The sequence below is a fragment of the Vulpes lagopus genome, chromosome 6 (genome assembly GCF_018345385.1).
Source record: "Vulpes lagopus strain Blue_001 chromosome 6, ASM1834538v1, whole genome shotgun sequence".
Classification (NCBI taxonomy): Eukaryota; Metazoa; Chordata; class Mammalia; order Carnivora; family Canidae; genus Vulpes; species Vulpes lagopus.
Window position 1 is genome coordinate 85,927,055 of NC_054829.1, and position 27,957 is coordinate 85,955,011.

General features: G+C 34.5%; 1 protein-coding gene across 11 annotated transcripts in view; it reads left to right on the forward strand.

Annotated features, from left to right (window-relative positions):
- Positions 1-27,957, forward strand: part of PTPN13 (protein tyrosine phosphatase non-receptor type 13) — a 206,643-nt gene that overhangs the window by 133,444 nt on the left and 45,242 nt on the right. For 7 of the 11 annotated variants that reach the window (XM_041760239.1, XM_041760238.1, XM_041760241.1 and 4 more), the window contains 14 exons: positions 472-546; positions 674-848; positions 2,346-2,499; positions 2,768-2,906; positions 3,830-3,982; positions 5,189-5,371; positions 8,547-8,709; positions 13,063-13,480; positions 13,619-13,716; positions 15,290-15,346; positions 22,814-22,903; positions 23,184-23,291; positions 23,477-23,608; positions 27,254-27,723. In XM_041760239.1, the coding sequence (XP_041616173.1) occupies positions 472-546; positions 674-848; positions 2,346-2,499; positions 2,768-2,906; positions 3,830-3,982; positions 5,189-5,371; positions 8,547-8,709; positions 13,063-13,480; positions 13,619-13,716; positions 15,290-15,346; positions 22,814-22,903; positions 23,184-23,291; positions 23,477-23,608; positions 27,254-27,723 (2,415 nt within the window). The remainder of the gene's footprint in view (positions 1-471; positions 547-673; positions 849-2,345; positions 2,500-2,767; positions 2,907-3,829; positions 3,983-5,188; positions 5,372-8,546; positions 8,710-13,062; positions 13,481-13,618; positions 13,717-15,289; positions 15,347-22,813; positions 22,904-23,183; positions 23,292-23,476; positions 23,609-27,253; positions 27,724-27,957) is intronic. The other 4 variants (XM_041760242.1, XM_041760244.1, XM_041760248.1 and 1 more) reach the window with 2 other exon arrangements.

Genomic DNA, 27,957 nt, shown 5'->3' on the forward strand with positions numbered 1-27,957 from the left:
TTATTTTAGGACACAAATATCACTCCCTAAAACAAAATGAGATTGTGTTCAATCACTTCACGCCTTGGCAGTACTAAACCAAATCCTTAGTATGAGCTTCATAACTCAGTATTACTTCAGTAATTAAGACTACTATGTTGTTTTTTTTTTTTTTTTTTGAGAGTTTGAGTTTATCTGAAGGCCACAAAATGAAAAATTTGTAAAATAGTATGAAGCAAGGCTTTACATTTGACATCGCTGGTGGAACATGAAACTGAGGAAGAACTTTTGTTCACATTTGGCACAAGGCATATCCCATTCCTGTTCTTTGTAAAATCTATACTTCTCTATTGAGAGTTCCTACATTTGTTTCAGATCACCTAGTTCTATTGTGGCTTTACATGTAATTTATTATTATTATATTATTTGCCTTTTATGGAAAGACCTAGATTAAAGGGTAAAATCTATTGATTCTACTTCTGTGATTTGCAGAATTTCTTTGGCCCTGAGTTTGTGAAGATGACAATTGAACCATTTATATCTTTGGATTTGCCACGGTCTATCCTTGTAAGTAATAAAACCAATTTGTGTCATTCTTAGAAAATAATTTCAATAATGACTTTTTTTAAAAAAACAGTTAAAATTCTTATAATGTTTACTTTAATAAGTGTCATTCATTTTTTTTCAATTGTAGGCCAAGAAAGGGAAAAATGAAGATAACCGAAGAAAAGTAAACATAATGCTTCTGAGTGGGCAGAGACTGGAACTGACTTGTGATACCAAAACTATTTGTAAAGATGTGTTTGATATGGTTGTGGCCCACATTGGCTTAGTGGAACATCATTTGTTTGCTTTAGCTACCCTCAAAGGTACCAAGATATTTTAAGCTCAGGGTGCAATATGGAAACTTGGCAACAAGCTGACTTCTATACCTGTTATTGCCCAACTTGTTTTGGGAAATGTTAACTCCATGAACATGTCAGCATTGAGAAGTAGGAATTAGGAACCCCTTCTCCTAATTAGGTTCATTGTTTTAATAGCTGTGTCTTTTAGTATCTTCTATACCTGACTATGAAGATTTTTCTTTAGCTGTCACTATACTAAAGTGGATTCTAGTTACTATATTTCAGGAACCATTATGTGTATCAATTGCCTACCTATGTACTCTAGAAAATAGTATCCCGCTAATCTGAATTTGAATATATAGCAGGATCCTATTTCTGAATCTCTACATCAACTTCTTTAGCCTATTGTCCTAAAAGCATACAGTCTTTTTTTAAATGTTTTCACTTTGTGACTTCAAAAAGTCATTTTATGTATTTTTTAAGCTTTACATGAACTTTGTTACATCCCTAGTGGTCTCAGAACATAGCTTCTATAGAAATCACTCCTATTTAACAATTAGAATTTCCAAAGGTTCTTATTGCTTTAAAGATGGACTATAATAAATTATTATACTTATAAATTACTCTTCAATATTTCAAATTCCTGTTTACCTCAAAATTTAACTTAGCTTTAGACAACAGAGTACCGTACATTGCAACTGAGGATCAAATTACCCTAAAACCCTACAATATCAGGATAATGTCTTCTTTGTCACAAAAGAAATGTTTCCTTCAATTTAGTGTATTGAATTCTTATTTCTTAAAAACTATAATTCACTTTGTCAAGTCATCCAATAAACATTCAATTAGTGCCTACTAATGTTCTGTCACTTTACTAGTTAAAATTTTAGACTAATCAGGTAATACCATTCACATGAATAATTAGAATTTCTATTTATAGTAGATCTGATTTCTTGAACATTCTGGATAAGTTAGATTTTATTGAATAATCTTTTATTTGGAAAGAGTCAATAATAATTAGATGGAATTACAAAATAAAATGAGTATTGTTCCTCCTAGCTTTCAGTTGGAAGCTCAATAATAATAAATAATAGCTATATTTACTGAATGCGTACCATATGCCATGTGCTTTACCAAATGTTTTATATGCATTAGGTCATTTGATCCCTACAATAATACAGTAAGGCAGCAATTAGTACTACCCTAATTCTACAGACAAGAAAATTGATGTCTAGAAAAGTTAAAGAATGTATTCAGTGTCACTGATAGTAAATAATGTGGTAGAGTTAATCCAATTCTGTCTGCCTTAGAGCCCTCAGCCTATAGAAGACTCAACCATATCATATTTCCCCCATCTGTCTGCAGTTGCCTCAGAGTTCCTTGCCATACTTTTTGACAATCTTGTTTTATTCTTGTGTGAGACTATTTTGGGTAAGTCTGACAAAAAAAAAAAAAAAAGGAATCAGAAGAAAACATTGAAGTATTTTTATTTTATCTGGATGTTTTCTCATTCTGTTTTAGATAATGAATATTTCTTTGTTGATCCTGATTTAAAATTAACCAAAGTGGCCCCAGAGGGATGGAAGGAAGAACCAAAGAAAAAGAGCAAAGCCACCGTTAATTTTACTTTGTTTTTCCGAATTAAATTTTTCATGGATGACGTTAGTCTAATACAGTGAGTACAAAAGAGTTTCTATTTTTCTCTTTTGGCTTCTGGTCTTTTGACCCTTTAGTTTACTGGTACTGAATTATTTAATTTTGATCAATGAAAATGTCATCTCTATCATAAAAGAAATATTTCTTTCAACATAGCTTATTAAATTTTTGTGCCTTAAAAGCTTAATATAAACCATCTTGGGAACTCAGTTTATATGCCAATAATAAGACTCACCCTGGATTCAAGATTAAGCCTAGATGTTTAGCATGTGCATTTATTTTTCTAGACATACCCTGACCTGTCATCAGTATTATCTTCAGCTGCGAAAGGACATCTTGGAGGAGAGGATGCACTGTGATGATGAGACTTCTTTATTACTGGCATCCTTGGCTCTCCAGGCTGAATATGGAGATTATCAACCAGAGGTAGGATTTAGTGTTTTCTCCAGGAATTCTTTTATCTTGATATTTTTATCCTTAGCATAAGTGAAAACTGAACCTGGTTGATGTGTTTGCTATTTAGATTTAGAGTTGTTATTGTTGTTGTTTTTAAAGATTTATTTATTTGTTTATTTTAGAGAGCAAAGCAGGAGGGACAGAGGGAGAGGGAGAGAGAATCTTAAGTAGACTCTGTGCTGAGCACAGAGCCTGACACAGGGCTCTGGTCCCACAACCCTGACATCATGACCTGAGGTGAAACAAAGAGTCAGATGCTCAACCGTGTGACCCAGGCACCCCAAATCTGGAGATTTTTGAGGCTAGTTTGGTACCTCAAAGTGACCAGGTTCCCCACGTACATTGGTATATAAAATCGTACAGTATAGCTTTCTTTTTTTTTTTCTGTGTAAAATTTCCTGTTTCATAGTTACACAATATCTAGCATTTACCCCTCTTTCTCCCAATCCTAATTAATAGATATTAGGCACAAGGGCTATCAGCCAGATCTGGATCAAAGGGGTCTTCTGCCTTCCACATGGATCCATGCAGTGATGGACTGAGACCCTAGCAAAGCTCACTATACAGTGAACAGATGTTTGAGGCCAAATTTCCTGAAAAAAGTGAATCTAAGAGGAAGCAAGGGCAAGAGTCAGTGCCGCTGGAGTAGCAACCTTCACAACATTAACTAACCATAGTGACATTTGGCCCTCGTTGTCTCTCTTTAAGTTTGCTAATCAGCTCAGTCACATTACCTCATTGAATGAAAGACTGATACATTTCCTCTAAAACTCACTCCTTGGGGAGAGGTCTAAATAGAAGTGTTTTACCTACCTCTTGGTTGAGGCAGGATTTTTAAGATAGAAGGAAGAGGGCAAACAGTATTGCTTATAAAAAAACATTCTGTTTTCTAGGTTCATGGTGTGTCTTATTTTAGACTGGAGCATTATTTGCCTCCCAGAGTGATGGAGAAACTTGATTTATCCTATGTGAAAGAAGAGTTACCAAAATTGCATAATACCTATGTGGGAGCTTCTGAAAAAGAGACAGAGTTAGAATTTTTAAAGGTAAGCATGCAAGATTACAAATGATAAAGTTTGTATTTTTTTCAAAGTAAGCAACAAATGTTGGAGGACATATGTATCTAAAAGCTCAAGCGCCAATAATTGATAATAATTAATTAATTGATAATAATTGCATTACCGGACTAAAACCATTGTATTTTAATCATTTTGTGAAGGAAAGGACTGAAGCTCAAGGAGGAAATGTAATAATCCCAACATCAGTGGCTGGTGTGTGGGACAAAACTGATTTGAACTCATACCTGTATGCCCATGGATTCTCTGCTTTATTCTGTTCCATACTCTAGATACATTATAAATGTATCAAGATCCATTGTAAAGAAGTAACAACTGAATTTTTTGACTGACTAGCTGTAAGAGGGGAGTTCATATGGATTCTAGAATTATTTTGCTTTGTTTTTTTTTAAAGGCTTAAAATTCAATTACATCCTCTAAAAATGGTGTTTTACCAGTGCTGACTAATTCGCATAATGGAAGGGGATCAGAAAAAAAATGGTTTTATGGTTCCAGTTCTGCCACCAGCTTTCTTTGAGACCTCAGATAAATGGTGCTTTTATTATGATCAAGAAAGATAGTATTGTGTTAACTTCCATTAAGAATAGCAAGTATATTCTGTTGAGAAGAGAAACTTTCAGAACATTCCCCTGCTTCAGCTACCTAGTACGTAACAGTATGCCTTCCATTTGCTGCTCCATATTGAAGGGAGCCAAGTTTCTCAGCCCTACAAGTGTCTATGAAGGGGTTGCACTCACCGACATACATCACCTTTAATCTAGGATTTTACTAAGAAAACCAAACTGGTTTGTTTTATTTAAATTGAGTCGGTGTTTAAGGATGTTCAATTACGTAATTGTGTTTTCCCTTAATAATTACATTTTTATACTTGTTGGACATAAATATTAAGTTATATTTTTATTAATAAAGGTAGAAAGCAAATTAATGTAGTGGTAAGAATTTGCTTGGGATTTTATAGTCAGTTTTGATTTTAATTCTTGTTTCAACCAACTACGTGAACTCGGACAAGAAAGTAAGGATCAAAATTCATTTTCTTGCCTGTGAATATCCATCTGTTTCAGCACCATTTGTTGAAAAGACTATCCTTTCCATATCAAACTACAGTGGTACAACTTCTCTACCTTTATGTTACCTTTTATCAAGGTGCATTGCTATGATGTGATATTGTTCCAACAGGTCTGCCAAAGACTGACGGAGTATGGAGTTCATTTTCATCGAGTGCACCCTGAGAAAAAGTCGCAAACTGGTATATTGCTTGGAGTCTATTCTAAAGGTGTCCTTGTGTTTGAGGTTCACAATGGAGTTCGCACACTGGTCCTTCGCTTTCCATGGAGGGAAACCAAGAAGATTTCTTTTTCCGTATGTCCATTTAAACCCCTTTTCATTATATTTTAAAATGTGTTGTCAATTTCAATTATAATATATTAATCGATTTTCCTTAAGTAAACTTTAAAACTTTCTATTCAGTAAGGCTGGTACATTTTACTACTACTTAACTCTTCTTAGTTGTAGGAAGTATCATTGAGACTTTTATTTGGTTTTAATTTTCTCAGGAAGTGATTTTTTTTTTTAAAGAATAGTATACATTCCTAGCCAGTTACATGCTCAATTAACTTTAGTTAAATTACAACCAAGTTGACTTTCTATTAATTCAGAACTTATTCTAGGATACTAACTTCTCACATGGAGAAACGCCTCTAATATATTTTTTAAAATAATTATTTTAACCCTAGTAAATTTTGTCTAGCTCAATAATGGGCCCCTCACAGCAACTATATTTGAATTTTAGCAGTCCAGAGATTTATTGGGTTTTATAAAATAAAAAAATTTTAATGTCCCAGAACTTTCTGCAGTTTTAAGTTTTAGTATATACTCCATATAGAGAGAAAGTTTTAGAATATCATGTTTATGAAAGATGGTGAGCTGTAAAGGCATATTTTGATTTTGAAAGTAGTCTGAACATTGAAATGCAATTGGGAAACCCCAGAGGTGAATTAAAAAATGTGTTAAGATATTTATTTGTTTTCCTGATGGTATTCAGGGACTACTGTCATATCTAATTCATATTTGGGTTGAAATATGGTCTCACTAAAACATTGTTTATAAGGATACCAATGTCAGGGTCCCAACTTACTCTGGTTAATTTTCAACCTAAGACCTTTGAAATCAGTTCTAGATTTGATGGTTAGTTGGTTTCCTGTGAAACCCAGAGGTACCACTAAGATTACCAGATGATAACATGTTCTCTTGGGAAAGCCCAGACAGCCTCATCTTCCCAAGACTGTCAAGACCAGGAAATTACCTGGGTATCATTTACCTTCCCCAATGGAAATACTGGCAGGGCAAGTATCTGGAGGAAACCTTAGATGAATTAAATACAAATCTAATTTGGACCAGTTTAGAAAAGGCAACAAATCAAATAAATTGTCTAACATTCAGCTCTCTTTTGTTTGCTAAGCTATCACACCAGCCCTGCCATATATATAGAACTGGCTGCGACTAGCTCAGTTTTAAAGATCTCCAGTAATAAAGGATAGACCACATTCCCACGCAGACTTCCTGTGTTTGACAGAACTTGTTTATCCTGATGTTCCTTCTACACAGAGCTCTTTTTAACCCTTCTTTTTTTTTTTTTTTTTTTTTCCCACCAGCCTCTGGAGAAATGGAAAAAGTCCCCCTCCTTCGCCTTTCTCATCCCTCACAGTTGAATTCCCTTGGGCACATGTCTTGTCCAGTCTGTCAGTAAACACTTAGAATCAATTATACTTATAATTTGTTTCAAACCTGTACAGCTTTACAACTGTGGAAAACAGTACCGTAGGGCATTACTTGACAGTGGTTATGTTTGTTAGGAAAAAAAATTCCCCAATTATTTGAATCAGTAATATGCATACTACTGATCATCAAGATCCTAGTTTGGTGCTACTGAGTCTTTAACTCCTCTTAAATACTTGCTGGTTTCCTTTTATTAACAAAGAGAGAACAGGGTCCCAGAGATTTCACTGGTAACACATCCAGCTAGAATTTAATAACCTTATTTTGGTTTTGTTTTTTTTTCATTTTTAAAAAATATTTTTATTTTTGAGAAAGAGAGAGAGAGAGCACAAGCAGGGGGAGTGGTAGGCAGAGGGCAAGAGAGAAGCAGGCTCTACCTAGAGTAGGGAGCCCAATGCAGGGCTCAATCCCAGGACCCCGGTATTATGACCTGAGTTGAAGGCAGATGCTTAACTGAGCCACCCAGGTGCCACTCTTATTTTGTTTTTATTGAATTGATTACATATATATTTCAAAGGTTTTATTTATTTATTTGAGATAGAAAGAGAGAGCACAAGCAGGCAGCTGGGGCAGGGGCAAAGAGAGAGGGAGAAGCAGATACCCTGCTGAGCAAGGAGCTCAATGTGAGACTTCATCCCAGGGTCCTGAGATCATGACCTGAGCTGAAGGCAGATGCTTAACTGAGCCAACCAGGTGCCCCTGATTACCTATTTTTAATAGCTGAATTCTATTTTTGGCAAGTGCTACTGGTTTTCTATTTATAGCTGTGATACAAAGCTTAAGTGAACTTATATAAGTAAGCAAAATCATTTTAAAAATTCATAAATAAACAAGACCAGAAGTTATTAAGAAGGCACTGCATGATTGAAGTTTGAGTAATATTCTATTACTGTGTCATTTGTGGGCATTACCAAATTTCACTTTTCTGTGCCTATTTCTGCATTTGAAGACAAGTGTTGTGAGTACAGGGAATAATTTGCACAGTAGAAGCAGCCAAGAGCTAGAGTAAAATCTAATTGGACTTAAGCAATTCTCTAGAGACATTAGATCCCTGGCATGCTGAATGCTAGTCTTTTCAGACTTACAGATCATCTACAAGCCCCACTACAAAGGTTGCCCTCTTATGTAAGAGATGTTTATTTTTCAAGAAACATACAAGAGATAATATTAATTGGTATTTCCCCTGAACTTAAATGCAAGAAACACTCTTTCTCTAAATACTGTTCTATCTCGCATCCCAGCAGCCATGTTATCCGGTGCCTCTCTATTTCCACATATTCTTTTAACTTTTCACAATTTCCATCCCAGCCTTCAGGCCAGCAAGATTTTTCTTGGCAGAATCACAGCTCTTACATATTAATAAATCAATTTTTGTTGAATTTCATTTTCTCATCCATGAAGAACATATTTTTGTAATGTCTTTTTCGAACAGTTTTGGTGTTTGTAAACATTGCAGTAAACTCAAAATATCAATAATCTCATTAAAAGAAATTTTTTCCTTGATAACAGATATACTATCTGATTTAGGCTACAATTTCTGAAAGTGATAAATGACATTAATTTCATTTATTTGCAGAATCTGTAATAATAACAGAGTTCTATTTTTCTATATTCTTTAGGTGCAAGTCAAGGAATACTCATGCCTAATGTGAAATAAAAATAATATCTGTACTTATTATTTATTGTTTGCAGAATTTAGTCCTGTAATAAAGTGGTAGGAAAACATCCTAATTATTATCACCCCTGATTAATATTGTAGAAAAAGAAAATCACATTGCAAAATACATCAGATGGAATAAAACATGCCTTCCAGACAGACAACAGTAAGGTGTGCCAGTACCTGCTACACCTCTGCTCTTCCCAGCATAAGTTCCAGCTGCAGATGAGAGCAAGACAGAGCAACCAAGATGCCCAAGATATTGGTAAGAAGAAACAAATTGTGTCAGATGTTCAGGATATGAGCTTCATTTTTGCCACAAAGCTTAAAAGAATTTCCATGTTTAGGATGAAAGTTACAAGATATAGATGTTAAATGACTAAGTTAACTTTATAAAGGTGCCACAAATGAAGCCAAAATTTTAATTTTGTGTTCATTTTGAAAACAGCACCCCACATCAGTCAAGGAGTACCTGTTGAAAGGTCTATTTTGTGCTAACCATTAGGTTCACTGATGTAAATATGATATTTGGGTCATAGTCTCTACCCATAGAACGTTACATACTATTTGGGGAGGTAAGACCAACATATAGGAAACAATAATACACATGAGAGGGCGAAGGTTTTAGTAACAGATTATATCATACAAACTACACTATCTACACGTAAGAAAAGAGGGAGATCAGAAACTAGAATACTTCAGTGATGGCACTTGAACTGGAATTTGAAGGACAAAAATAACTAAGTAGGTTGAAGATAAATGGAAGGGCTTTCTAGGTAAGGGAAAAAACATGAGACACAAGGCAGGTGGCAGAGGGAGTATGCATCCAGGACAATTAAGTCACATACTGTAACAGTTTAGGAGTGGCAGGTCTCCCACCTGTTAGTTTTATTTAAGTGTGTCCCTCTTCAGAGACTAAGATGAATAACCCCTACACTCACTATAAGTGGTCAGGAGAGAGGTTCAGTTCCTTTTGAAAAGGAACCAGCTGAAGAAACTAATTCAGCTCTGAACAAAATATCTCCATCAGAACTGAAATATTTAAAGGTTACTCTATAAGACCACATGTAGAGATTAAAGTTATACAATATCTGGTTCTGCATAATAAATTCTTATAGACTTCTGTGAAATACTCTGAAGAATTAGATTTTTGAATGTAATGGAATAGCACTGATGACCTTGTATAGCAGAGTCCTATGAATTCTGTATTTGAACATTCTCACATCCTGAAATCTTACGAAAAATGTATCCCCATAGAATCACACTGAGGTGATGGCAGCCTGTGAGTAGATGTTTCTCAGCTTTTCAAAGTCAAGATGGTAGGGGTGTAATGCTTACTAAAAATGAAGATTCCAGAAACCTACCTGAAACTTGATGAATCACCATCTTTGAGTTCTGCATTTTAGCAGTCTTTCTTCAGAAATGATTTTTAGGCATGCCAAAATATGGTTACTACTGCTGCAAAGTAATTTCATTATTCCTTTTCTTTCCCTGCTTTGCTCTGCTAAAAAACTGTATGCTTTTACATATTTTAAAAGTGCAATGAGATATCAAACTTATTAGAGCTATCAATATTCCTGTTTGGACTGATACTCTGTTCAATAACAAACCAAAATTGAACAATTGGAGGTTACATCATTACAGATGTGGTGTAATGTGCTATAATGAAAAAAATCAGAAGACAAAACTATGAAGCCAGCCTTTCATCCTCAACATTTCTTAGACTGAAGAACAAAATAGTTTAATAGTTAAGAGCATGAACTATGGAACCAGACTGCCGGGGTCCAAACCTTGCTTTATTATTATTATTATTATTATTATTATTATTATTATTATTATTATTATTTAAAAGCCCTGAAACTTTGGGCAGGCACTTAAATTCTCTCCTTAGTTCCCCATCTGTAAAATGATTATCATAATGATAATACCTACATCATGAGGTTGTAAACATGAAATGAATTCATACATGTAAGCACCTTAAGGGTGCCTTGCACAGAGTAAATATTGAATAAAATCATTATTGTTATCATTATCATCATTGTTTTACCACTACTACCACTAATATAAGTAGTAGTAGTATAGTGACCCATTAGGAAGATAACTGATTTCTTGGAGTCCCATCTTCCTCATCCATGAAGTCAGAATGTCCTATGTATCTCAAGGTTTGCACCAAGGAACACAACAGTTCTGTATCCTTGAACTCATATGTGAAAGCACTTTAAGACAGTATTATCTACATCTTTTCCTAGATTTTGTTAAGCCTTTAAAGAAATTTTTTGTTTAAGATGGCTTAGAAGTAACTACCTGCCTACTTAACTATCTGTGCCAGACAAGTGAAAATAACTGGTGGTATCTGTAGGAGGTTGATGGGCTAACAAATGTATATTGCTTCTTTAGCATCATAGAATGTTGGTGCTAGAACCCTAGAGGCCTTTAAATCTCAAATTTTACTGGAGAGAAAACAGGTTCAGAGCATAGTGACTCCCCTAAACCTCACAGAGGTCAAGTAAGGCTGGAACCCTGATGTCTTCATTTCTATTTGATTAGTTTTCAAAGAACTAATTTGCATAGAATGAAATGAAGATTAATAATCATTTATTGAGCACCAACTACTTGTAAGATATGATGCTGGGTGCTATAGAATAACAGTAAATAAATGAAGTCCCTCTCTTCAAAAGAGCATAACAGTTAAGTTGATAATATAAGGAAATACTAAATAGTACAAGGGACTGAATGATAACAAGCAGAGATTAAGTATTGTGGATTGCAGACTCCATATGGAATTAGTAGAACTTTGAGTTCAAATGTGAAACATTAGTATTAGGATGTAGGCTCATTCTAATATCCTTTCCCATTGTAGCAGTCCATATTGGAGTCCCTTCCAGGTGAAAGGGATGAAGGACAGACCAGATAAATGGATGGTTTTTGCTCCCATCCAATGAATATATGCAGGACTAGGCTGTGAATGGATTTGACTAGCATAATCTTTGATATGTTTTCAAAGCAGTCTTCCTTTTTCTACCAAAGTTTGGTATAATTTTCCGTAAGGGTGAAAAAAGCTGTTAGGTGTAAAGGCATTTCCTGGTAGTTGAATCTGTGTAAGACTCAGTTTTGCATCTTTGATGACAGTCTACTCTTAAAGCAAAAAAATAGAAATCGCGTTATCTGCACCAGTAAAACTATATTTTAAGCTAAAGATTAAACCAATAACTTATTTTTATTCTCATGTTTTAATTTGGTGTCCACTTCTACCTCAGGGAAAGAACATTGAATTATCCTGTTGGCAATGAAACATGTTTATTTAAACTTCATTCTGATGCATATTAAAAAATATTCAGTGTTTTCCTAGCTCTTTATGCCTGAGGTGAAATATTAATTATTAATCTTCCTAGGAATTAGAAGATAAATGAAGCAGGATATAAAAATCTAAGTCAGCAACATTTGATATTTTCTTTTTAAAAGGAAGTTTTTGGAGCTGTTTTACATAGCGATCAAGCTGTATTGCCTATAATATGCAACTTTCCATGAAGGCACCAAACTGGGGGTACCTTGTAATGTGGATTACTAATGCATGAACTAAATCATTTGAAATTGTGCTCTTGGCACTTTATTTACAGGAAAGGATTTTGATGCTAAAATTCTGTGATACAGTGCTTTTGTTAATAGCCTCAGATGCTCAAATACTGACATGACATTGGCTCTCACAAAATAGAATAACCAAGCACTTGTCATAGAGTATCTATAATTTAGCCTCTAAAAGACTTTGGATGTGTATTTAAGAGTGAAAGGAATTTAAGCGTAAAGAGAACTCTAGCTCTTTGATCACGTTTATTAACAGAAACCAAAAAAATGAAAGAAGGCAAGTAATATTTGATTCTCCCATGGCCCCTGTGCCTCAGTTAAGTCATGAAAAGTCAACCAAGTGGGAAGGTGAGATTGGCATAGTTATGAAATAACAAAAAAAAATAATTCTCTGTAAAATTTTTTTTTCTTTTTGGTTATAGTTTTATTGAGACATAATTTCCATGCTCTACAATTCACCCACTGAAAGAATACAATTCAGTGTTTTTTAGTATATTCACAGAGTTGCACAACCATCACAATCTGGCATGCGTTTTAAAAAATATAATGATCAAGAACTTTTTCTCTGGGCAAAACTCTCCTCTGCATAGCTTCTTTTTCAAGTTGGCCTATCCAGGCTCCATCGTTCCCTCTCCTCATCCTTGGCTTGCAGGTATTTGAGCAGAGACAGTACTGGGGTTGAAATTTCTATGTCAAATGTTGTTTTCATTTTTAACTGAATCCCATAATTGGGAATCTGGAGTCAGCAAGCCTGAAGCCCAAACATTATGAAATGCTCAAGGTTCATTAGATGAAGTAGGAAATGCTTACCAGGCCCTGGCTGTGAGAAAGCTACAAGGATGGAGAGATGGTTTGAAAACCAGGACCTTCTAAATTCCTTTTTCAAATCCTGGATTGCCACCCTTGGAAAGCTACTACTTACGGTAGCAATTAAAACAATTAAAAACTGCATGCTGTGTTTTATTTATTGAAATAACTCTTCTCATAAAGGTACTGCAGTGTTTCCATCGTGTAAAGCCATCCTGTTTCCTTGTAGAGAGAGCCTCGTTTAGGAGCCTGAATCTGCAAGCAGAGTCCGTTAGAGGATTTAATATGGGACGAGCAATCAGCACTGGCAGTCTGGCCAGCAGCACCCTGAACAAACTTGCCGTTCGACCTCTGTCAGTTCACGCTGAGATTCTGAAGAGGCTATCCTGCTCAGAGCTGTCGCTTTACCAGCCATTGCAAAACAATGCAAAAGAGAAGAGTGACAAAACTTCCTGGGAGGAAAAGCCTAGAGGGATGAGTAAATCATACCACGATCTCAGTCAGGCCTCTCTTTATCCTCATCGGAAAAATGCCATTGTTAACATGGAATCCCCACCACAAACCATGGCGAAGTTGGTAGGAAAACCATTACACCAGATGGCAAGATCTGAGACAGAATCTTGGGCAGGATTCACAAAACTTAATAAGTAAGAACATAACTACCCAACTACGTATTTGTAAATTCAACATTTCATACATTTGTTTTTGTTTTGACGTTTCATTACTTTCGCCATATTTTTTTACATTGATACATCCCCCTCCTACCTTCCTTTTCCCCTCTTTAGTTCAAAGTCTGTTGCAAGTTTAAATAGAAGTCCTGAAAGGAAGAAACATGAATCAGACTCCTCATCCTTTGAAGACCCTGGTCAAGCATATGTTATAGGTCAGCATAAACAAGCTTACCTTCTTTCTCCCATACCTCATGCTCATAGTGAAATGAATGACATAATGTTAGTTACTGAGATACTATATTTGGCCTATATATTTGATTGAGATACTATTCTTTGTCCTAATTGCCAAAATTGCTTATGAATATGAAATTTTAGGCTACTTAAAATGCACCAAATCAAATAAAAAACTGATTTAACAAGTTATTATTTCATGGCACAGACTTCACTTTCTCTCAGTCACAATTAAAAACCATGGCAGTCGTATTGAGAGAACCCAGACATTCTGGTACCATGGCTTTGGACAGCCTTCCTTTGGATTTTCCATACAAACCTGTGGGATTGGGCTCCCCTCCTACTGTATTTTTTTAAAGAAAGGTTTATTTAGGGTACTTTCAACTTAGCATGGATAGAATTATCTCTCAAACCAGATCATTTTATGAAATGTGCTATGGTTGGTAGGTGGAAATTCTCAGTTGATATAAGTCTTCCAATTCTCCCAGCTAGCTGGGGCATATTAATTATTTAGGTATAGAAGTTTATAAACACGTACTGTCTTATAAGATAAATAGTTCAGGCTTCCTGTTGCTTTATGAGACTTAAAAAGGAAATGCACTGGAATCTTTGCTAGGAGTAGATATTTAAGCACAGAGGTGTAAACAACTATTCAGAATAGTCAACATGTAGGGAGACAAAAGAGAAAGAAGGACACCCTCTTCTGTTGCTGTTTTACCAAGGAATACAAGTTAACTCTCACACCAAAGTTTGAACATTTAACCCTAATTACACAAAGTTAAAAAATACTTTTTAATCTGTGGTTGGATTGAAGATCTGTGGAATAAATGAAGTCAAAAGAGAACTCTACAGTTGATATTTATAGGAAGTAATATTACTTTATTAATGTAGGCTTCCACAGCTTTCAGAGATGATACTAGCACCAATTTAAATTAATTGGTGAAAATTAGATTAAAAATTGGAGATAAAAGGCAAGATTTCACCCTAAAGGTCACCACCCTGTGTGTTAAAAATACCCTAGTTCAATTTTTTAGAAAATAGGTTTCTAAAGAAGCCCCACCTCTTACAGATTTTAAGCTATTTTCATTAGAAATACTTTTATCTACATAAAAATCCACATATGTAGAATAGTAAATATTTCATTGGAAACCACAGATAGAATAAAACCCACTCATGAAAGAACATTTATTTTCTGCATTTGCTTTTTGATTAAGATTATTCATTCTTACTGGATGTTAAATTTTATTTTAACATTTGAACAAATGCTTTTAAAATTCATTTCAATTTCATCATTTCATATTTGATATATCAAGATGTCATTTGCCAGAAACAATACATTTGTGTTTAAGTTTATTCTGCAAAAACAAGCTGATATGCTTAATTTAGACATTAAAAACAGTAAATAAGCCCATTGAGGGAAGACATTTTTCTGAGTGTAAATTTTTAAAAAGTTGCTGCCTTAATGTTTTATTGATTCTTATGAATTTATCAGAAATTACTACTAGAGTATCTGACCATTTTATAAACTGTCTAATAATTTAATTTATACCACAGGAATGACTTTGCATAGTTCTGGAAATCCTTCATCCCAAGTACCCTTAAAAGAAAATGGTAGGTTTATAAAATGTTTTTCCCCTCATTTCCGTCATATCTTTTCTTTTGTACCTTATGAGATAGTCTTGGACATAATACCAAAGAGTCTTCAATTCAATACTAAGGATTTTAGGTCTTACATTGGAATCAGAGGAGAGTTGTATTTTTTCAGCACGATAGTGATATGATGAGACACGTGATTTAAACTAGATGATATACTAGAGAAATGACGAATTATAAATAAGGACATCTAGAAACCTAAGATAGTAGTTCAAGTGGGAAATAATCTTGATTAAACAGTTTTAACTGAGGCAGTTATTTTAACTGCAGATGCTTGAACTGGATCTTGAGCTAAAAGGTGGAAATTCAGACAGAATGTTGTGGATAAGCATTCCAGACCAAGGTCATAGTGTGATCAGACAGGGAGACAAGTGAGAGGATAACAGATTCAGGGAACAAGTGTCTCAGTATGGAGACACATGGGGCTAGAGAGATGCTTGAGAACTAAACAGGACTATCTCTGAGTCTTATCCTAAATGTTATGAGAACTAAACAGGACTATCTCTGAGTCTTATCCTAAATGTTATGCAATTTGAAGGGACACCTGGGTGGCTCAGTCGGTGGAGCATCGAACTCAGTTTCAGCTCAGGTCATGATCTCATGAGTCCTGGGATCAAGCCCACACAGGGCTCCACAATCAGCAGGAAGTCTTGAGATTTTCTTCTCCTCCCTTTGCTCCTCCTCCTACACGCGCATATGCGTGTGCTCTCACCCTCTCTCTCAAATCTTTAAAAACAAATGCCTGGGTAACTCAGTCAGTTAAGCGTCTGCCTTCAGCTCAGGTCATGATCCCAGGATCCTGGGATTCAGCCCAAGTTATATTCTCTGCTCAGTGGGGAGTCTGCTTCTCCCTTCTGCCCCTTCCCGTGCTATCTCTGTCTCTCTCTCTCTCAAATAAGTAAAATCTTAAAAAAAAAAAAAAAAAGAATTTGAAAACTAAGTATAGTTTAAAAGGAGTCTAAGAAGTAAATTGTAGGAAGAAATTTTGTGTAGTGACTTGAGTCAATGGATTCAAATTTTTTAGTTTAAATTATAAAATACCTTTATCTACCTTATGGTATCTAATCTTTCTAACAACTTTCATGGTACAAAGAACATTTAATTGCTGTGTATGTACAACTTTCCTCCAAAAATGTTTCAGTCTTACCTTAAGTTTAGTTCTAATTTTCCTGAGAGCCAAGGCAAAAATGAAGGTATGAGAGTGGGTTGGCCCTATGAAACTGCAATTTTTAACTGCAGGTTAAAACTGTCAGATACCAAGTGCTATTTTGTATAATTATTATTTTCTAATAGAAATACCCACAGCAATTCTTCAAGAGAGGAAAATTTTTCTTGGAAGTAAAATTAAGTCAGGGGACGCCTGGGTGGCTCAGTGGTTGAGCGTCTACCTTTTGCTCAGGGCGTGATCCTGGGTCCGGAATCGAGTCCCGCATCAGACTCTGCGAGGAGCCTGCTTCTCCCTCTGCCTGTGTCTCGGTCTTCCTTTCTATGTCACTCATGAATAAATAAATCAATCTTTAAAATAAATGAATAAATAGAAGATAAATAAACAAATAAAATTAAGTCAAAAAGTTAAAATGCACACAGTGTCTTATATACTCATAGCAAATGAAGGGTTTTTTAATCTCTTTTTTTTAATGTATCCTCAAAATTTGAGGGCATATCATTAAAGAAAAAATTAGTGAACTTAAACTTGAGCTTAAGTTACTATGACCACGTTATATAGCTTTATGATGCTCAAATGCCTGACATAGACTGAGTTTAGATTACCTCTTTGCCTCAATTTAACATGTCTATAATAGTAAAAATTTTGACTAATGGTTATTGAGTGGCTTATATGTGCCACACACTATTCTAAGCACTTTGTTTAATCCCTCATTTAATCCCCATAACAATCCTATGGGGAAGGTGCTAGTGTTATTTCCTTTTCAAAAATGAGAAGCCAAAACAGAGATGTTGAGTTGTCCAGAACGTCATGGAGCTGACACATGCTGGAACCATGATATGAACACATGTGATCTGTTTCCAGAGCCCATACTCTAATCTACTCTTCAGACTGTGTTCTAGATAATAATGCCTAATCATTTGTAGGCATTATTTCTCCAAGCTAAACTTTTGATAGAAGCTGGACAATAATCTATTAAAAAATGAGAACCTGAAATGTGTTTAAACCTAGGTTTGATGGAAAAGAATATGAATTTACAGTGGACACCCAATGAATGACATGTGCAGGGTAGTTGCTCTGTTTAAACCTTCAGAAACCTCATCTTCTGAGGTTAGTGCCTCCTGCTGAGGAATGTGTGGTCCCTTGCTGAGGAAGATGGCCAACCCATCTTCCTGTACCCCCATTTGGCTTACAGACAACTCAGTTTTCTTCAAAATTCTCATGGAATCTGCTCATGTAGTCCTGACTTACTGCTCTGTTGAGAACCAAGTTTTCATACAAGAGAGCATGGCAAACACATTTTTCCAAATAAGGTAACTGAGTATCCAAAAGTGGAATTACTTGACCATGAATCAAATATAGGACTTCTTATTCTAATTTCAGTGTTCTTTCTTGCTGGTAAGGATTATTAGAAGACAGAACTTAGCATCAGTTAATATTGAATTATTTATCATTTAATAAAAGAACCAACAAGTAGAATTCAATCTTAACCTTTTGTGACACTCAGGGACCCTTAAAGAATGTGAAACTTGAAAAAGATTAAATAAAAGGCATGAACCATCTAATGAAACAGAGATATGAGAAGGATTACAAACCTCAGATTAATTGTGATTTCAAAAAAAAATAAAGTTGCTTAATATTCTTTTTTAAAAAAAACCACATGCATGCTTATAATATTTCTTCACAAGAGAGTAAAAACCAAAACTGAAAATAGAGAACTGATACAAGAATTACGCAAAAAAATAGTTTACCATAAGTCAGGATTACTATATAATTGAAAAGTACCTCTTAGCTAAATTTGTCAACTTTCTTCCTATCTAAACCACAAAAATGGGGTCAAACACTGGGTTCTTAAAAACAAATGCAAAATATAAAAAATCTCCAGTAAAGTGGGTTATTCAAGTAGAGAGTAACCTGGTACAGACACTGAAATAAGCTTTTTTCCCCAGTATTAAGACTGATTATTGTCCTTGTAGACAATCTCAAGTACAAGTAATAAATTGGTACATAAACAAGATTTTAAAACACACTTTATTTGTCAAGGACAAATGTAATGTTAATACTAGATTTTTTCATGTAAGTCTTAAGTAGGATACATACAAAGTTGAAAGTTATAATAAAAATTGAAGTCCAAGGTGAATCCTTCACAAAAGGATTCAACAAATACAGGAATTAACCAGAAGCAAAAAATAGAGTTAACTAAATTGAGACTGAAAGGAACTTAAAGTATATTCAAACCAAGCCTTTATATTATGTGAGTTAAATAAGTTCCAGAGATGTCATGTGGCCCCAGTTTTACTAGCTAATTAGTACTGGCACAGAAATAAAACCCCGAAGATTTTATTATTATCCCCCTTACCTTACCATTGGGTAGGTAGTATAAATATTGAAAAATACCTATCTTTGTTTTTATACCAATATGGTGCTGCTGACCCATCATCTCCAGGATTTGAAATGGATCTTCTTCCCTAGAGTGAGTGATGGATTTATCCAGAGTCTCCTCCACCTGCAGTTCAGTTCCTCATAGAATCAGTGGCAGGGAGCTGCCTATTCAGAAAGGGTCTATACCTATAATCAACAAAAATCAGTTTTTCTTGCAAAAAAAATTGTTGACATGACTTTGCCCTTATCAGAAATACACTCTTATTAGGAAATTTAGTTTAATTGTAGGTACATCTATCGTTAGTATGCATATTTTGGTTGGGAACTATATATATCCACATGAACCTTAAGGTCGATGAGAAAGGCAACATTGGAATAAATGTGTCTAACACAGAGAGCATACACATTGTTTTTCTAAATTCTACATTTAGTGACTATTCTAAAGATATATTCCAAGTAAACATTAATGGGAATGACACCAGCTGTATTACTTAAAGAAGTGGACCTTTCAAGTTGAAGCTCGTTTTCACTTTAAGATAATCATAGAATTTGCTGTGTTCATAGAGTATATTAATAGGGGGGGGGATTCTTTTAAGGATTTAGAAACATATTCCTTCAATATTAAAGCTTGTTTTTCTATAATAATAAAAATAGCTCAGAAATGTCATGGTACTTGAAATATTTAGCTGCCTTTCAGATTCATAAATTCTATTCATACCTTCCAGTTTACTTGAGTTGTCATGTACTATATAACTCAGATACTTCCTCCTCTGTCTTTTTTTTTTTTTTAACCAAAGGAAAAGTATTTTGAACATGTACATGAATAGAATACATATAGAATACAAATAAAAACTGGACTTGGGCACAGCACTGTCAAGTAACATGCAGCCGCACGCCATCCTTCCTTCTTTCTGGGCTCATATTAGTAATAGTAAGTTACTGTATATCAGTGGGAGGTGAGGTGGAGGACATCCCTGTTAAAAAAAAGAATGGGTTTGCAAGGCTTCCCTTTCCAAAGGAATATTTATCTCCACCCTACTTAAATCTTGTACTCTAGCCAAACTGATCTGTGACATTTCTCCAGGACCCTTTCTGCCTTCTTTCCATCCCAGCTTTGCTAATGCCTTATATTACTGTATAACCATCTTCATAATCTGCTTATTAAAATTCTACCCTATTTCCTTTAAGTCTTTATTTGTGGCAGGAAGAAGCCTCTCTTACAGGCCTGACTCATGTCATCATAATGCAGCTATTTCATTGACTATATTAACATTTCTATTTATCAGCCAGGCTAGGTCTTTGCTCTTGTAGCCTGATCTGATTCAGCTCACATTTCCTATGCAGCCGCTTTTATATATATTATCTCATCTTGCTTTCCCAAATTGCCTAGTGAGGGACTTTGACAGAAAAGTTGCTCAGTCAACATTTGAAGGATGAATGATTACTCAAATCCTATTGGCAAATCCTTGAATATAGAGAGCTTAATCTGTTGCTTCTATAAATCCATAAAAATATTGCACATTTATTTTGTGTGTGTGTGTTTTATATACATATTCTAATAGTGTTTACATAGGAAATATCTTTTTATGCACACACTTATTAGCCAAATAAGTAATATAAATAACCAATTTTCTTAGTACATACGTTGGAAAATAAAATGGCATTTTTATTCTTTGAATCAATACCTTTGACTTGTAACATATACTCCTTAGACACATTAAGAATATTGATCAGTTTTATAATTGAGGGCAAAAACACTTTGCACAAAGCAAATGAACTTTGTCTTCATGGTGGTAATAAAAGTCTACATTTAATATTTAACCTGACCATACCCTCTTATTCATTTCATTTTATTTATGGGTTTGTCTTGTTGTATTTTGTTGGCTTCAGCTGAAAGTTAGAGATACTTGTCTATTTTAGGATAAAAGTGTTTTGGATACTTAGATGATAATATTAAGCTAAGCATTAACTAATTCTTGGACTTTATGCTTATATGTGTGTGTATGTATGTATGTACATACATAGGATATGGATATACGTTCTATGGATAACGTTCTTACATTATCCAATTATTTTTTTCTTTTTGGAATCTTATAAATTAATTGAAAATACTGAATTACTACTACTCCTGTTGATTATAACTGAATTTATAACTAAGTTTTGGTCCAAAAAAAAAAAAAAATGAAATAGGGACATGCATACTCCAGAGAGCTAGCCAGCTTGCATTAGTGCTTGGTCTTTAAGAGATAAGTTTTATTTACTCCAGAGAGCAAGTGATTGCTGTTATTTTTTTCTGATATTAAAGTGGTTAATTTCTAAATTATGAAGTATCACATTTGCATCATTTAAGCATTAATACATGTTATGTAACAAAATTACTACCTATTTTATAACATTCATTAAATTTTAATCTATGGGTAGTCATATATTGGCAAATCTGTAATTTTCAAAAAGCTTCAATATGCTTAAGAATTATGTAGAGATTAATTTGAAAGTTTAGTTTACAAAAATTATCTTTCTGAATGTATTGCATTCATCTATCACCCATCACACACAAACTAGTTTGAGCTATCAAATTATAATTGATATTAGTAAGTATAATAATCTGCTAGAGCTGTTAAAACAAGATCCCATAGACTGACTTAAACAACAGAAATTTATTTTCTCACAGTTCTGAGATCAAGTCTGAGATTTAGAAGTCTGAGATCAATATTTTGGCAGCATTAATTTCTTCTGAGACCTCTCTCCTTACCATGTAGGTGGCAGTCTTCTCCCTCTGTTTCACATGGTCTTCCCCTGGTGTGCGCATATGCATGCACCTGTCTGTATTCAAATTTCCTCTTATAAGGACACTAGTCCTACTGCATTAGGACTTGTCCTAAAGACCTCATGTTAATTATTTCTTAGTCTGTCTCCAAATACAGTTAATTTCTGAGGTACTGGGAGTTAGAGGTTCAATATATAAATTTGGGGGGTAGAGAGAAAGGGACACAATCCAGCCCAAAACAGGAAGAGATGAGAGAAAGTGTGTGTGTGTCTGTGTTCACATGCTCAGATTACTAAGTAAATGAAATAATTTTATTAACATGACAGTTAAGTGGCATATTTATTGGTTTAATTTAGGAGATATTTGTGAATGATAAACCTACTCAAAAAAAAAAAGCCATCAGTAGAAATAAGAAAAGTAAATTCTAGTTTGATGCTAACATTCCAATCTCTTGACTAAAGGCATTTTGCTGGGAGTGATATTAGCTGTAATGTTGAACAAGTCATAAACTATTATTCCTCATCTGCAAAACTGATTTAAAATCGCTTTACCTAACTCATGAGATTGCTCCACAAATAGGAAGTAAAAGAAAGTCCTTTGAGAATGTAAATGTGCTAGCCAAGTCGTTACTAACAGGATTTTAAAATGTAAATCCATTTTTGTCTTGTTGCTGCCTTACCATACAACTTACCATAAATATTCTAAGTGGAAAATTCTTAACATAGTCAAATTCAGGAAGTCAGCTGTGATGCAACAGAAAAACAGTGTCAGAAAATGTAAGTTTAAGGTTTGGCTCTTGCCTATACTTGCTGAATAAATCTCCTCAAACCATTTAAAATCTTGAAATTTATTTACTCATTTGTAACTGACGTATACTTATTTCACAGGGAATCATTTATGAGGAAAAAATTTGATAATATCAGTGGCATGAAAATCATATATTGAACCATGTGATGATAATCAGTACTTTTGTGAACTACAGATTTCAAAATATAAGATGGTGGCATAATATGTGACCAAGTAACCTATTAATGAATTTTGTTAACATTTAAATTGGGACAAGCAGTCTCAATGTCTAAGCATTTATCTTAATATTCTATTTTTCTAATAGATGTGCTACACAAAAGATGGAGCATAGTATCTTCACCAGAAAGGGAGATCACCTTGGTGAACCTGAAGAAAGATGCCAAGTATGGTTTAGGTAAGTCACTGTGAGATCTTAAAGATATATAAGAACTCAAAAAGAAAAAGTCTATAACATTGGCATTGTTGATCAAGATACTGGTTACCCACCCAGTCAGGAAATGTGAAAGATTACAACCAAAACTTCCTCCAAATTTAACAGTCCTATTGCACATGTTTTACCTATTTATCATATCTGATATGAGAATCTCTACACTTCTGTATATCGGACAAACTGATCATTAGTCATTGAAAGCACCAGTATCATGGAGTTGTTTTTTAAATGTGTTGTTTCACAGGATTTCAAATTATTGGTGGGGAGAAGATGGGAAGACTGGATCTAGGTGTATTTATTAGTTCAATTACCCCTGGAGGACCAGCTGACTTGGATGGATGCTTAAAGCCAGGTACATTATTTACATTTAGGTACTTTCCTAAGTACTTAAACTGACAAGTGTGAATTTGCACACATAGCAAAAGTAGAAATTGGACAAAATAAAAATAATGAAAAATAATATTGGGCAGTGACATTTCTAACACAGCATAAATTTCTCTGTGTTTTTGAAAATAACTGGATTACCTATTTTTACAGGAGACCGTTTAATATCCGTGAATAGTGTGAGTCTAGAAGGGGTCAGCCACCATGCTGCAATTGAAATTTTGCAAAATGCACCTGAAGATGTGACACTTGTTATCTCTCAGCCAAAAGAGAAGATACCCAAAGGTAATGTTGTGGATGTTTGTTAGCTGTGTGTTCTGTTTCACTTTCACAAGAACCTCAGTATTGTGGATTGAATTAAAGCTTAAATTGGATTTAAGCAATGTTGTGGATGTTTCTTAGCTCTGTATTCTGTTTCACTTTTCAAAAGAACTTCAATATCATGGATTGGATTAAAGCTCCTTATTTCCTTTCTCAAAATTTAATAATATATCTCTGTTTGTTTTAATATTATGGATTAGTGTAACTTTTCATTCATCACTTTCAAGATTTTCTATCTCATTCATTTTTAGTACTATATGCATAAAAATGGATTTGTTGTGCAAAATTTATGTCACTTAAGTGAATTTTGAGTACTTGATGCATTCCATCACTTCTTAGGGCAAATCAGAAATTAAATTCTTTACCCTAGTCTGATTAATAGAATTATGTAATAGTTATCTATAAAGTCCTATCTTTAACAAGATTATAAAAAGTAAAAGGATAAAAACATCAGAAATTTTAAAAGGCCATATCATTTTGTCTTATAATTCCTGCCATTAGCGTACTGTGGGAGAAAAGGCACTTGACAAAGATTAGATGACTTGAGTTTGGGCCGTGGTTGTTTTTCTTTAAGGAGGACACAGTGATCTTGACTTTGCCTTGTCTAGCGTGCACAGAGTTGTTGTTCTGAGGCTCAAGGGGTAAGGCAGTGTTTGCAAAAGAAGCCCATGTGGCACATGCAGTGAAATGCACTGGGTGGTGAGAAGGGCTCCAAAGTCTATGGTCAGATTCTGTTCTCCACTGCTTAACACTATATATCCTGAGTAAATCAATTGAACTTGCTAAGCTTCACTATGTGTCAAATGGTGAATATAGAAGTGCTTATCTTATAGGTTTTGAAAATTAAATGAGTTAATATATGTAAAGAATTAGCACATTGCCTAGTACCCATTAAGCACTTCAAATGTGAGTTTTAGCTGTCATTATTAACAAGATTTTTTTTTTAATTTTTTTATCTTGTGATAGTCACAGAGAGAGAGAGAGAGAGGCAGAGTCATAGGCAGAGGGAGAAGCAGGCTCCATGCACCGGGAGCCTGATGTGGGATTCGATCCTGGGTCTCCAGGATCGCGCCCTGGGCCAAAGGCAGGTGCCAAACCGCTGCGCCACCCAGGGATCCCTATTAACAAGATTTTTCAAAAAAATTAGAGTGCTAATTATATGCAAGTTACCTTCATCCCATAGCGAAAAACAAGTTTAGATAGTGAATTTTAGGCATAATTTCAGACAATTATGATAAAATAGAAACAACAAACATTTCATACGTATGTTGTGACATAAATTTCTTACATTTTATACAGATAAGTTTTTGACTGTGGTTTCTTTTATTCACTAAATATTTTTATATTTATATAGAGTGTATGTATTTACAAAATATGTACATATATAAATAGTATTTTTCAGTGATTGTTACTTGAACAAACACAACAAACAGAAAACACCATCACTGCCCAAAAGAACCTTATAATCTAATTGTAGTCTAGTCATCTTAGGCAAAGGAAGAGGATTGCATGCAAATGTAGCATACTTCTGAGTTTTAAGCAGCCAAGACAAAAAAGTGGGGGGTGGGGGGGGGTCTTTTACTCACTATTTTTTAGCAAAGGAAGCATGTGAATTCAGTAGAAATTAATTTTCCCCCTAAATAAAGCTCTAAGGGACTCCCATCCTGATATTCTTTTCAATAGATATTTATAGAAAATTCATTCATTTGTTGAACAAATATTTATTGAATGCCTGTGATGTGCAAGACACAGAAACTCTGCCCTCATGGGACTTAGACTTTCTCAGGGAACATATACTGAACAACTAACTAAACAAATGTTTCATTGTAACTATGATAAATATTAGGAAAAAGTCCAAGGTACTGAGACCATTCAGCAGAAAATTTTTACCCAGTGGAGGGATGAATAAACTTTTCTTTTCAGCAGACTTTCATGTGGTTATTTTATTTTTTACTATTTATTCTCAATAAAAGTTAAAGGCCTGATGTTAAAGTATAGTTCTGTGCAGCTAGATTAATCTTACCATATGTGTAGCTATATATACTATAGTGTAACTTGGAAGTAAAACTCAAAGAACCTAGAACATTACCAGTATGTACATTGGGCTATTCCTCTCAAGTATCAACCATCAAAGAGGAAGGTTTTTATTTTTCTGAATGTTTTTAAAGTTATAGAATACATACTAGTTTATTAAAATAAATCCAATTTATCTAAAAATCAATGAAGTAAAATATAAAAGTCCCCTTACTTACCCTATTTTCTAGGGAAAGTCTTTGGTGTCTATGTCATTATCTATATATTATAAATTTTTGAAAAAAAATACTTCCTGTATGTGTGTATACACACACACACACACACATACATACAATTTTTTAACTGAAAATATAATGATTGTCTATAATTTAAACATCCGTTTGCAAGTTGCACACTCTATGTTCTGAACATCCATGAATATACACCTTTTTCACATGACCTTATATATCATGTCATGGGTGTATCAAAATTTAATGTTTTTGTTGTATATTCAAATTAGCTATAATTCTTTTACAAATGTTACTCCAACAAATACACTTGTATATACACCATTGGGAAATGTACATATTTCTAGACGTTAGATACCTAGAAGTAGATTGAGTATGCACATTTAAATTTTCGACAAATGCTATCTCTTTGCCCAAGTTTTGTTAATGTTTAGTTAGCTGTGTAGATGTGACAGGGCTCTTCTTAAACCAGCAGTGGTGGGAGAAATTATCAGTCATTCTCATTTTTGTCAGCCTCATAAGTCGAAAATTTTTTAAACTGCATACCCCTGAGCAACAGTGAGAATGTCTTTTCACATGTTAATTGTTTGTACTTTACTCTGAATTTCCAGTCTACATATTGTACCATTGTTGCATAGGAGTTTTAAATCTTACTTCTAGAAACTCTTTGCATAATTAGGGATATTAACTCTTTGATTATTTTTTGTTATTTTTGCAAATATTTTCTCTCCAGTTGCTCATTCCTCTTTTAAATTTTCCTTGGCTTCACTTGCTAACATAAAACTTTTCATTTCTTATGAATTTACACATGTAATTTTTTAATTCAAATCTATGATTTGTGTCTTACTTAGGAAAGCTTTAAGTGGCTTTTGGTAAGAACCATATATATATATAAGGAATTTGGAGTTGCTTTGATAACTATTTGGAGTCCAAAAAATGCAATCTAGAAATACAATTAAAAAACAAGTAAATAAATAACCATTAATAAGGATCAAGGAGTTTTGGCAACTCAAATTATTTCTAGTTAGGGAATCAAGAAGATCCTCACAGAGGAGATTCAACTTGAAGTAGGTATTGGAGAATGGAGATGGGGAGTTCAGGCAAGGAGGGGTATGCATTTTTATAGAAAATGCAATAGGAATAACCAAAAGAGGGGGCAAAGGAAGCAGAACACACCTTTTACGTTTGTCGGATCCTTATTTTGGCTCCAGGACCTGGATTGGGTGTTGTAAATATGCTACCCTGTGTAAAATCCTCCCACAATCATTAAGAAACACTGTGTAAGGATGGAAGCACAGGCATGTGTATCACTAACTTGTTATTCTCCTTGATGGATTTTGACTTCTAGTGCCTTCTACTCCTGTGCACGTTGCCAGTGGCATGAAAAACTACATGAAGAAACCTTCCTACATGCAAGGCAATGCTATAGATTCTTCTTCTGAGGATCACCGCTGGCCACATGGTATCCCAAGACACATCTCAGAGAGCTCTTTTGGGCTGTCTGGGGGCCTGCGGGAAGGAAGCTTGAGTTCTCAGGATTCTAGGACTGAAAGTGCCAGCTTGTCGCAGAGCCAGGTCAATGGTTTCTTTGCCAGCCCTGTAGGTGACCGAACCTGGCAGGAATCACAGCATGGCAGCCCTTCCCCTTCTGTGGTATCCAAAACCATTGAGAAAAAGAGGAATTCTACTGACAGTAATCGAAGCAAAACTAAAAAAACAGGCATTTCTGATGCAACAGATTACTCTGACCGTGGAGATTCAGACATGGATGAAGCTACTTATTCCAGCAGTCAGGATCATCATCAAACATCAAAAAAGGCATAGTTTAATTTGAATCTCTGGGTTGTGGTTTTGTTTTTGTCTTTTTGGGGTTTTTTTTTTTTTTTTTTTTTTTTCATTTTCTAAAGCAAACAACAACAGATGTATTACAGAGCTGAATAATCTACTACAAACTGCTTATGTTATTCTGGAAAGGAGGAATAGTTTATATATTATGTTACTAACTGCTACTGCATTTGATGCTAACTTTCAGAGAAATTAGCAGCTTTGAAT